The 12958-nt window shown below is 40.3% G+C and overlaps 1 protein-coding gene across 1 annotated transcript in view; it reads right to left on the bottom strand.

The window, feature by feature from the left end:
* Positions 1 to 12958, bottom strand: part of Sik2 (salt-inducible kinase 2) — an 86424-nt gene that overhangs the window by 24634 nt on the left and 48832 nt on the right. Inside the window, exons 5-6 of the mRNA XM_013009487.1 lie at positions 12234 to 12395; positions 18 to 142 (exon numbers count right to left, since the gene is read on the bottom strand). Of these exons, the coding sequence (XP_012864941.1) occupies positions 18 to 142; positions 12234 to 12395 (287 nt within the window). The remainder of the gene's footprint in view (positions 1 to 17; positions 143 to 12233; positions 12396 to 12958) is intronic.

Below are 12958 nucleotides of genomic sequence, written 5' to 3'. Positions count from 1 at the left end.
GCAAAGCAAAGCAATACCCAAATGTCCAGCTGTGGTCCTTCATACTGCTGCCCTTCAAACACTTCTGGGGCTGCATAAGGGGGGCTGCCACACCACGTTGCCAGCAGTTCACCACTTTTAAAGAAATTTCCAAAACCGAAATCTATTGGGATGGAAATAAATGTTACTTTCATCTATGTTCTCAAACTACACTGCATTTCTCTGTAGAAATTTTATGATCGGCTCTATGAACAAAGTCATTTCTACTCACTCAAGGAAGGACTGGGAAGACATCTATCTTGACATGTTTCCTTAGCAATAGCATGATGACCAACAAATAGCAAGTACTCAGAAAAGCTGTTGAACGAAGGCACCTGCGAATCAAGGTTCTCTCTCAAAGACAGAGTGAGAATTTGGAAAAAAGACTAAATCAAGGTTGCTTTTTTTTTTTTACTTTTGAGACAGGGTCTTGCTGTGCAAACCAGGCTGACTGCAAGCTCTGGCTCGCAAGGCCTCAGCCTTCCGAATAGGAGGCTTAGAAAGAGGCATCACCATGTCTATCTCAAACCACGTATGTGGAGCCATTATGAATTTGGTAATCACGGAATTTAATTTTTTACATGGTTTATAAGGAAAAAACAAATAGGTTAAGCATAAGGAAATGTCTGGCTGCTGTTATTGCTAAGTATCAAGATACATAACACGAGGCAACCGAGAAGAGTTTCCTAAGTACTCTATGTGTTGATCCATACATCCTGTTAGGCAGATACTCATCTAACAGCTCAGTAACATATGAATAAGACAGCCTAGTCACTAGCCACTTGGCATGATTTATGGAAGGAGATGGCATCATATTTCAGACAGTTAATAGCCTTCCCTTTATAATCTTAAGTCATACTGAATCTACAGCTTTTTTCTTCTGGGTAGTACTGGAATTTGAACTCAGTACTTCTCAATTACTTTGTTTGCTTACTTGGCTGGCACTCTACCACTTAAGCCATGCCTACAGTCCTAGTTTATGATGGTTATTTTGGAGTCTTACTGACTTTTGAACTTTGATCCTATAGATTTTGGTAGCAAGGATTACAGGCTAGCACCCCTGGTGCCCAGCTAGAATCTCTAGCATGGATTTATAGAATGCATTCTGCAGTTTCTGTAATCACAGGCCTATAATACACACAAGAAATCCAGTGATCTTTGATATAAATGTAAGTTGACCCTTTTGCTGTTTTTATATAGTCTCATGTTCTGACTGAAGCAACAAATGCTATTGTTTTGGAAGTTGTAATCACACTATCTTATGTTGTCATATATGCTTTGGGAATTGATAGGAACTGGCTCTACATCTAGCCAGGGCATAGCATTGCTGCAGAATAAGCATTAAGAGATGCCCCCAAGGGGACTGGATCCAGTCACCACTTACTGACTGGCTTTGGGACTTGGATCAGTTTTTTATTTTTGTCGGTTGTGGGGCCTGGGCACTGTCCCTCAGCTCTTCATCTCAAGGCTAGTGCTCTACCACTTGAGCTACAGCACCGCTTTTGGCTTTCTCGTGGTTAAGTGGAGATAAGAGTCTCATGGACTTTCCTGCCCAGGCTGGCTTTGAACCACGATCTTCAGATCTCAGCCTTCTGAGTATCTAGGATTACAGGCTTGAGCCACTGGTGCCTGGCTTAGATCAGTTTTAGTGTTTCCCTCAGGTGAAGATGCAACACTAAATGACACTAGTCAGCCGGTTGTACTGTGGCCAATGTGCAAATGTAAACTCACACTCTTTTTGCATCTTGAGACCAGGCACACATCTGAAACTCAGGAAAATATGTTTTTAGTCCAAGCTGAATATACTTTGGCTTGCTGACATAAGATGTAGAAGCAGGGGGCTGGGAAGGTGGCTCAGTGGTAGAGTGCTTGCCTTGTATGCTTGAGGCCCTGGGTTCGATTCCTCAGCACCACATAAGCAAAAAGAAAAAAGCTGGAAGTGGCGATGTGGTTCAAGTGGTAGAGCACTAGCCTTGAGCTGAAGAGCTGAGGGACAGCGCCCAGGCCCAGAGTTCAGGCCCATGACTGGACCCCCAAAAGAAAGAAAAAAGAAAAAAAAAAAAAGATGTAGAAGCAGGTAGCGATAATGGTAGTAAGAATAACCTGTAACTCCAGCATCATCAATTTGGAAAGAACTAGAGTTGACTTTCAGTTTTGCCACTTTCTAGTTTCAAGTCTCCTAGGAAGTTATTTAACTTTCCTCAACATTAGTTGCTAATCTCTACAAGTGGGATAATCTCCTTTCCAGATAGGATACTTTTGAGGATTAAATGCGATGAAGGATGTTAAACATCTGGAGCACAGATGGGAGACATTATTGCCAACTGTTGCCTTTCAGAGAAAAAAGTCCCAAGGAAACACAAAGGAGGAGAAGAAAAAGTGTAGTGGGAGTCTTGGGGTTCAGGAGACAAAGGGGTACATATACGTGGGGAAAGCCTGTGGAGTAACAGGATAGGTTTGCCACTACTCTCTTTACAGCGAAGCCTCATTTCAGTCCTTGATCTCACTTCCCCAAATGACCGTCAGAAGGGCCTGTGCTCCCTCCCTATCCCACGGCCAACTAATCATTCCTGCTACCTCATAATCTGTATGTACACACGTGTGTGTGTGTTTCTAGCTTTTTAGGAAAGCTATACTCTCAAATGAGTCAAGAACTAAATGTCCAAATTTGATTTATACAGGACAAGGTTAATTTCACTTAAAGAGAAGCCCAAGAAATTCTTGGATGTAGAGGGCCTTAAATAGGCCCAATAATGGCTGCACATTAAACCATAATCATAGGATGTTCTTTTACTGTATACACATTGAAGATACTCTCCAAATAGTACTGTAAATCTTCAGTGTCTCAAAGCACCCTTACAGAGCCATTCGTTCTGAACTCCCCATAGCCTGGTGGGATAAACAAAAGGGAATCACAGGGGTTGGAGGTGTGGTTTGAGTGGTACAACACCAGTCAATGAATAAAATGGTCAGATACCAAGTTCAAGTCCCGGTCTTGAACAACAGCGACAACAAAAGTCACAGGTAGAGCCTGTTGGGAAGGCAGCCTGGCTATCATGGCCTCTCAGTGGTACACTTCATAGCAAGAGAGCAAAACGTAGGGGAGAAGTACCATGTCTGTGTTAGGTAGTCCACTTGCAATCTTGGCTTTACAGATCTAGGACAGAAAAGGCTTCGATTTTACTCATAAGAAGAGTGGCATTAAGCAGACATTTAGTTCTTTTCTCTGTAACTGAGAACAATACAATATTAAAGGAAACAATGAAGCTAAGCATGGTGTCATAAACCTGTAATCCTAGCTACTCAGGAAGGAGACAGAGGAGAATCAGAGTTTGCAGCCAACCTAAGCAAAGAGCTAGTGAGATCTTATCTCAAAAAACAACTTGGAATGGTTGGTTGAGGCTCATAATCCCAGATATCTGTAAATTAGAGGCAGAAGGATTGAGGTCTGACTCAAGTCCAAGCAAAACACAAAATTTTATCTAAAAAAGGAATAAAAAGCTGGGTGCTGGTGGCTCATGCCTGTAATCCCAAATATTCAGGTTGAGATGTGAAGATCACAGTTCAAAGCCAGCTGGGGCAGGAAAGTCAGTAAGACTCATTTCCAATTAACTACCAGAAAACCAGAAGTGGTGTGTGGCTAGCTTTGGACAAAATGTCCAGGGACAGTACCCAGGCTCTGAGTTCAAGCCTTACAACCAAAATAAATAAATCAATAAATTAAAAAAAAATAAAAGCAAAAAGGACTACGCCTTAAATGATAGACCACTTGCCTAGTAAGTATAAGGCTCTGAGTTCAATCCTCAGTACTGCCAAAAAAAATTTTTTTTAAAGAAACATTGAAAGACAAGGTCCACTCAGCTATTACAATAATACATACATACGTAAGTCTCTAGACTCCAGAGCACCTCAGACATTGTAGTTGGAATTGCCCAATGAATGGATAAAGCACCTGGAATCAGGCAGATCCTGATTTTCTGCTTAGGCAGGTAATCTTGAGCAAGACAGCTCATTTCACAGAGCCTTGGTATCATTATTTGCAAAAGGGGGGACACTACAGTTCATGAAGTTGAGAATATTGATATAAGCAGGAGAAATATACAATGCTATTGAAAAAGTAAGTACTGTAAATGGTAGTGACTGCTGATATTAACAATAGTCATTATTATTGTACTTATCTGTTTTCCCCATCAGACTAAATTGCTGTAGTAGAATGGGGGAAAAAAGTCTGCATATACAGCCCCACAGCATGTAGTTGGCAGTCTATAGCTGTCCAATAAAGATTTGCTGCACCAATACTTTGTTCTTAATCTCTTTCTCCTCTTTTTTTTCCAATGTTTGTGATCAAATTCAGTGTCTGCACACAAAGCTGAGCTCTACCACTGAACGACAGCCTAGCCCATGTCCTTACCTTTTTTAAAAGAGTTTTTGTATTTTTTTTTTCAGTTGGTAATTTAAGCTTTTAGAGGAAGACTTCTTAGTAACCGTATAAAGGAGGGAAGAACATTCCCTTGCTAGAGGATGTACGGCTAACTGGCATGTGGCAGAACTGGAACAGAAGGCAGGTTTGACTGCAGAGCCCTCACTGTTAACCACCACCTTTATGTCCTTCCCTGGCACAGTGACTTGGAGCTATTTTTGATCAAGTTAATAACTGTCAAGTTTAAGAAGTGGCAATGGGAAGGTATTTAAAAATACAAGTCTTTTTATTTCTCCATAGGCGTATGGATAATTTTCTTTATTCTCAGCCTACAGCTTTCTGCCAAAATTATATAGTAAAGTAAGGAATAAATGAGTGGCTGCAACATGGAAATTCAGGATTTGTTTCTTATCACCTTACTAATGGACTATGCAGTTGGCCTTCAGTATTTATGGGGAATTGGTTCTGGGAATCTCCATGCATGTAAAAATCCACAGATGCTCAAATCCCTTATTAGTGTAGCATTTGCATACAATCTACACAAATTCTTTTTTTTTTTGGTCCGGTCGTGGGGCCTGAACTCTGGGCCTGGGCGCTGTCCCTCAGCTCTTCAGCTCAAGGCGAGCGCTCTACCACTTGAGCCACAGCGCCACTTCTGGCTTTTTGCTTATGTGGTGCTGAGGAATTGAACCCAGGACCTCAGGCATGCAAGGCAAGCACTCTACCACTGAGCCACCTTCCCAGTCCTCTACACAAATTCTCTACATCATATATATTATATGTAGTACCTAATATAATATAAAAGCTGAAGAGATGGGCTGGGAAGGTGGCTCAGTGGTAGAGCGCTTGCCTTGCATGCATGAGGCCCTGAGTTCGATTCCTCACCACCACATAAGCAGGAAAAAAAAAAGCTGGAAGTGGCACTGTGGCTCACAAGTGGTAGAGCGCTCACCTTGAGCTGAAGAGCTGAGGGACAGCGCCCAGGCCAGAGTTCAGGCCCCAGGACCGGACCCAAAAAAATTAAAAAAAAAAAAAAAAAAAAAAGGCTGAAGAGAGCCAGGCAATGGTAGCTCACACCTGTACTCTTACATACTCAGGAGGCTGAGTTCTGGAAATTGCAGTTTGAAGCCATGCTGGGGAGAAAAGTTTGTGAGATTTCATCTCTGAGCAGCAAAAGGCTGAGCTGGAAGTGTGGTTCAAGTAAGCAAGATGAGCAAACACAGGGACTGAATTCAAACTCTGGCATTGGCAAAAAGAAAAAAAAAAAGGAGCTAGTAACAGACAAAAAAAAGGAGCTAGTAACAGACCATGGATCACCTTGACCATACACATAAATTGTATTATTGTTTTTGGTTCTGTATCTTAAAAATTGAGGGACTGACCTTTATCTTCCTGATAAGGACAATAATACAAAAATATTATTACTGTCATCACTAGATTACATAAATTATCAGTGCAAAGGGTCAGTGTTTTAGGAATCATGGAGCCTTGCAAAGAACAAATATGCAGATCCTGATGATTACTGTATTGTGGGAGCTGAGAATAGGAGAGAAGGAATGTTAAGGCAGACTGAGTGAGATGTGCTGATCTGGTTCCTTAGGCATAGGGCTGGGACAAAGCTGCTCCTTTGCTATTGACCTTTGTTCCTGTTCTTGTTCCTGTAGCACCACAGTGAGCAGCAGGGAACAGAGAACACACATTATGAATAAGATACGAGGAAGGCTAACTGTTAGTGTTTACTGTTGCAAAGTGATTGTAATTACTAAATACTTTTAGGATTTTTATTTAATTAAGGAGAAAGTGTTAGGTAAACTAAGTCATTAAAAGTAAAGGAAAAAAAGCAAACAAAATATTGAAAAAAAACCTGTCTTCAGGCTAAGAAAAAGTAAATAATCAGGCAGTTTTTAATCCCCAGCAGTGTGTTATAATGTCTAATTTATAATTTAAAAAATCCTCTTAGTGAGCAGCAGATGGCTTTGGGATTAAATTTATCCCTGTTTCTCAAATTAACCAGTAGAATTTAGCTACCTAGCTTCGGTGAGGAGTTACGTCTCCTTTGTAATTATTTTAACAGCAGTGAAGATCACTGTGCGTGCTGACTTCAAGGCCCGTTCAGCTGCCTACCAGTGAGAAAAAGCAGTTGCACAGCTCACTTCTAAGCATCAGGCACTCTTCTGACTGACAGGAGGCAAAGGAATAATCGTCACAGCAGAGATGAAACATGCTCCTGCTCCTCAGTGTGAGACATGTACCTTTCTAATCAGTGAGTTCAATGAGGTAAAAAGCAAATAAATTATCTTTTCAGCCTCAATAGGTAAGTATAGGAGAGGGGAAAAACAAACCAACCAAGCCTCCTGAGAGTTCCTCTCCATGCTCCAGGCTTAATGTGTTGCTCTAGCTAAGTAGGTTTGAAGCACACAATCTCCCTGTACTTATTTACATGCAAAGATCATTTGAGGAGGAAGGGTAGTGCGTGTGTGCGTGTGTATTTGTGTGTGTGTGTGTGTGTGTGCGTGCACCTTGTGTTACCCAGATAGACACTCTACAACTTGAGCCTTATCTTCAACTCCTTTTGCTTTAGTAATTTTTATAATAGGACCTCATATTTATTATCCATGTGTTGGCCTGTCCTGTGATTCTCTTCTATAATTCTCCTATTTATGATTCCTATGTATGGGGATAACAGACATTCTCCACTACACCCAGCTTTTTATTAGTTGAGATGGAGTCTTGCTTACTTTTTTCCCCCCAGACTGCCCTTGAACAAGCAATGATTCTCACTGTCTCTGCCTCCCACGTAGCTAGGATTACATGCATAAGCCACCTCACCCAGCCATGCAAGGCTCTTCTTACTGAAGCCACAGGAGGATAACAAATGTGAGACTTTCAGTAGGTATCCTTCACTTCTAGGGCATGAAACTAAAAATCATATACACAGAACCCTGTCTCAATGTCTTCTAGTCCATAGGAAGGCTATTAGCTGCAACAGCACAGATAGGTGGGGAGCTACCAAATCAAACCAGAAAGGAAATATTCTTTCTGACAAACAACAAATGGCTTGTAATACACAGGTCAGATTTACTGGGCTAATTACGGATTACGAATTACATTTAGGTTTATTAAAGTGGAAAATTAATTAGCTAGAAGAGATCATTTCAAATAGAAGAGGTTAAAATTTTCTTGTTCTTTTAAGATTTGTGCTAATAAGGCTTTTTAAATAAGCATTTAAAAATTTTTATTTTATTTTGTTGTCAAGGTGCTGTTCAGAGGGGTTACAGTTACATAAGTAAGGTAATGAGTACATTTCATTTTTCTCCTACTATCCCTACTCCTCTCCCCTAATAAGGCTTTAAAAAGATTGATTAGTTGAAAAAAAAACCCAACTTTGTTGAACTTCAATTAATAATTTATTTTATACACACTTAAACTAACACTACATACCAGGCACTGTTTTACATACATAACGAATATTAATTTAAGAGCCACTGTGAACTGTGTCATTCCTTTAGTACAGATAAGGAAACAGAACAGAGAGGTTGGAAAATGTGTCCACGGTCACTGAGCTAGTAAGGATTAAAACCTAGGTAGCCTGACTCTAAAGAATGGGCTAGTGCCCTGTATTACCTACTTGTCCATAGTAATCATGGATTTCTACAATGTCCTTGAAAGACAGATTAGACACTTTTCAATAGATAAGAAACTCTGGCCCAAGAGGTTAAAACATCAATCCAAGCCCTGTTCATTTTCTTCAGACTTTCTCCAATTAATTCATACATTTAACTCCTTCTGTAAGTATTTGCTGTAAGAATTTCAGACTGGAGAATAAAATCAAATGTTTTTCAACTTAAGGCCTGAATAGCCGTAAGCTAAAATAGCTAGGAGGAAATAGCACTGCAATTACTAAGACTACTGAAAGCTAACAGTGCTTTGCATTCAGCTTCTTACTCTGAATATCCCAATGCTCATATTTTACAAAGGTTGGAGGCCCCCTGTCTGAGGTGACAGGCAAACACAAGCGGCAGGCAAGTCTGTGGCAAAAGCCACAAATAATGTCTGAAGTGATTACCATAGCAGGCAGCAAAAACTACAAGCTGGTCTATTTTTTTTTTCTTTGCCACTCCTGGGGCTTGAACTCCGGAACTCTGGGCCTGGGTATTACCCCTGAGCTTCTTTTGCTCAAGGCTAGCACTTTACCACTAGAACCACAACACCACTTCTGGCTTTTCTTGTTCAGTGGCAATGAGTAATGGAACCCAGGACTTCATGTATGCTATGAAAGCACTATACCACTAAGCCACATTCCCAGCCCTAGAAGCTGATCTTAAAAGCCATGTTTCTCACAACAAATCAAAGAAAGGTTGGACAAATGGGATTGCATCAAATTGCAGAGTTTCTGCATGGCAAAGGACATAGCTAGCAAGATCAATAGAAAGCCCACGGATTGGGAGAAGATCTTCACTAGCCATATAACAGACAAGGGTCTCATATCTAAAATATAACTGGAAGCCAAAAAATTAAATCCTCCAACAACAAATCTTCAAAGAAACAACTGCCCAATAAATAAGAGGGCTAAAGACTTAAAGAGAAACTTCTCTGAAGAGGAAAGAAGGATGGTCAATAGACACATAAAGAAATGCTCAACCTCCCTAGCCATAAAAGAAATGCAAATCAAAACAACATTGAGATACCACCTCACCCCAGTTAGAATGGCTATAATCAAGAACTCTAATAACAACAGATGCTGGAGGGGATGTGGACAGAAGGGAACCTTACTGCATTGTTGTGGGAGTGTAAACTTGTTCAACCACTTTGGAAAGCACTATGGAGGTTCCTCAAAAGACTCCACATAGAGCTCCCCTATGACCCAGCAATCCCACTTTTGGGCATTTACCCAAATGTTCACAAACAAGACCACACTAAAGCTACCAGCATGACTATGTTTATTGCAGCATTATTTATCATAGCTAAGATACGGAACGAACCCAGATGCCCCTCAGAGATGAATGAATCAAGAAAATGTGGTATATATACATAATGGAATTCTATGCCTCCATCAGAAAGAATGACATTGCCCCATTTGTTAGGAAATAGAAAGACTTGGAAAAAATTATATTAAGTGAAGTAAGCCAGACCCAAGGAAACATAGGTCCCATGGTTTCCCTTATTTGCAATAACTAGTATATGTTTGAGTCAAGCAGAAAAGGTCAGATAAGTTGATGTTAGGGAAATGAACCCTAAGATATGTATTCAAATGTTTTTTTCTTTCATGCGATTATTTCTAACACATTTATATGATTATTTCTTTGTTGCTTTGTATGTCCCTCCCCACAGTATAACCCCTGCTTTCACTGTATTTGATGGCAGTATAATTTGTGGAGGGGAAGGGAAAAAACAAATCGTTTAAATAGGGATACAGGTGGACTCATTGCAACAGTGAGATGTACAAGTCGTTATGTTGAAACGAACTTTACAACTTTGGTGGGGGGGAAGGGGGGAGGCGGATTGGGTGGGGGGGAGGATGGGAAGGGATGGGAAGGAGGAGGCTACAATGCTTGATAAGAAATGTACTCATTATCTTGCCCATGTAATTGTAACCCCTCTGTACAGTATTTTCACACACACAAAAAAGCCATGTTTCTGTATTTTCTTTAGGATGATTCATGCCTAATACTTTTATTCTCCTTCTTCCCTCCCTCCCTTTCATTTTTTGGTGGTACTCAGGTCTGAAGTCTTGCATGCTTGGCTTGCTTGTTTAGCTGGTACTCTATTTGAACCATGCCCCCAGCTCTATGTTTTTTTGGTTTAGAAATGTAGTCTAGTGGAATTTGCTGCCTGAGCTGGCCTCAAAGCACCATCATCAGGATCCCAGCCTCCTGAGCCACCAATGCCTGACTTCTACCTTATAAGCACGGACAAATATGTTCATTTAGACTTAGTGTGCTTGTCAGTTTCAACATTCTACAAAGCTGAAACAGCTAATTTATGTAATATATTCAGCAACCTCGACTATGCTGCTCTTTTTAGGCCTGTTTGCTCTTCACAGGATTTCTCATAAATCTGCCTCTCTTCAATCCTATCCATAGCTCCCATCCACCTTAACTCTGCAGCCAGAGACAGATGCTAACATATGGTTTATCCCAATTCTATGTTATCCATACACACATTACATTTTTCAGTAGGTTAGCTTCCCACTGCCTGTAGAATAATCTCAAAAATCTTTTATGTGACATTTACGGCCCTTCATATACTATGTATACCTGCCTGCTCTTACCCTATCACTTCCCTATGTCTGTAGATATTATGTTTAACAATCTAGTTCTTAACATTCCAACTGCTACTGACCTGCCTGAAACATCCTTATTCTGTATAAATACTTGGCAAGTTCCTCAAGCCTTAAATTCAAATAGTTCATCTTTTGTGAAACATCCCTGATTCCCCAGAGAAACTGCTATTTCCTCAAATTTGTCTTCTACTGAAGTTTGTATACCTCCAGCTTTAAAAAGTGATGGGGAGCCGGGCACCGGTGGCTCATGCCTGTAATCCTAGCTACTTAGGAGGCTGAGATCTGAGGATCTTGGTTCAAAGCCAGCCCAGGCAGGAAAGTCTGTGAGACTCTTATCTCCAATAAACCACTAGAAAACTGGAAGTGGTGCTGTGGCTCAAGAGGTAGAGCGCTTGCCTTGAGCTGAAGAGCACAGGGACAGTGCCCAGGCCCAGAGTTCAAGCCCCACAATGGACACACACACACAAAAAAAAGTGATGGGGAATCCAATGTAGGGACCTACCCATGCTAGGCAAATGTAGCCAGAGCTATACCTCCAGCTCTACATATTTTTTTTGTCAGTCATGGGGGCTTGAACTCTGGGCCTAGGCACTATCCCTCAGCTCTTCAGCTCAGGGCTAGCACTCTACCACTTCAGCCACAGTGCCACTTCTGTTTTTCTGATGGTTTACTGAAGATAAGTGTTTCACGATTTTCCTGTCCGGGCTGGCTTTAAACCGCAATCCTCAGATCTCAGCCTCCTGAGTAACAAGGATTACAGGAGTGAGCCACCAGCACCTGGCTTTCTACATCTTTTTGATAGAACTATCACACTATATTTTTCTGTTTTATTAGAGTATAATTGACAAATAACACTTGCATACTTTCAAGGTGTACAATATGGTGTTTTGATATATGTATATACTGTGAAATAATTTCCACATATCATATTTTATTTAGCATAGCACAGAACCTGACATATAAAATACCTACTGAGTTTGATTGTGCAAAGAAAAAGTCAAAACATAAAATACAAAAACTTCTGTAATTGTACAAAGGCTGGGAAGAAAAACAAGCTGATCTCTACCCTTAATCTTTGTTATCAGATCAAGGCAAGATGCTTTTGTGTCTCAAATCACTCTCATTCTGCTTCTATCAGTTCCTTTGTCTTTTTTTTCTGTCTGTCCCTTTACTGTGACCATCAACCATAACGAGAAGAGCAGGTTAAAACACCAGCAACCTGCACTGTCCTCTTACCCTCTCTATCCCTCTAAATCACTCACACTCACATATATCACTCTTCCACACAGAACTACCAGGAACCTGGACACAAATCATACCACAGATGAAGCCCTGCCACTGTGTATATTAATAAGAAATTTATTTCCCTTTCTTGTAATCACACACAACACTGCGGAAACAGAAAGTATACTCTGAGAAAGCTTGATGTCATCTATAGCTACTGATTGTTTCTGTACACCCAGGACAATAGCTCATCTCTGATCTTTACAGAGTCAGCTGCATCCCAATTACCTGCTATTTTGATATTCATGTTGTTATCCAAAAGGAGATTTTCAGCCTTGAGGTCACGGTGCACAATCTTCCGGCCGTGGCAATAATCAACAGCAGAAAGAATTTGCCAGAATTTTCTCCTGGCTTCAGACTCGTTTAACCGACCATGATTAGCAAGATAGTCTGTGAAAGAAGAAAGAATCTACTGTTATTCATCAAAATAAAATAATCTCAGTTTTAGTATTCAAGCTTTGAGGGATATTGTCTTTAAAAAAGTTTTTTTTTTCCCCCATGAACAATTTGTATTTAAAAAACTGCTGATTTCCAGGTTTTTTTTTTTTAAACCTTTGGTGGAGTATTCCAGTATTTCACTGGAGTTCAGATAGTGAGAGTCCAAGATCTGATATCAACAAGCGACAAATCATCACAAACTCATGATGATTTTTATGCTAGGAACGTCCTGCTTTTCTGTTGTTATTAAAAATTTACTGAGTACAACTTACAATGCTATTCAGTCTGCTTGAAATCCATGAAAGACAAGAACATGAATGAATTCTCTTGACATCCCATCAGACCAAGATTCACACTTGAGAACACATAGACTTGTTCTATAAACCACAGTTTATAGATGACAGATGACTATAAGCCACAACAGTAAGACAAACATTTCCAGGATATACTGTCTTTGTGCAATGTTACAATGTTTACTAAAGCAGCTTAATTTTATAGAACCCAACATTATAACT

This window comes from Dipodomys ordii, unplaced genomic scaffold, assembly GCF_000151885.1.
Source record: "Dipodomys ordii isolate 6190 unplaced genomic scaffold, Dord_2.0 Scaffold10, whole genome shotgun sequence".
Classification (NCBI taxonomy): domain Eukaryota; kingdom Metazoa; phylum Chordata; class Mammalia; order Rodentia; family Heteromyidae; genus Dipodomys; species Dipodomys ordii.
This window is presented reverse-complemented; position numbering and strand designations above follow the sequence as displayed.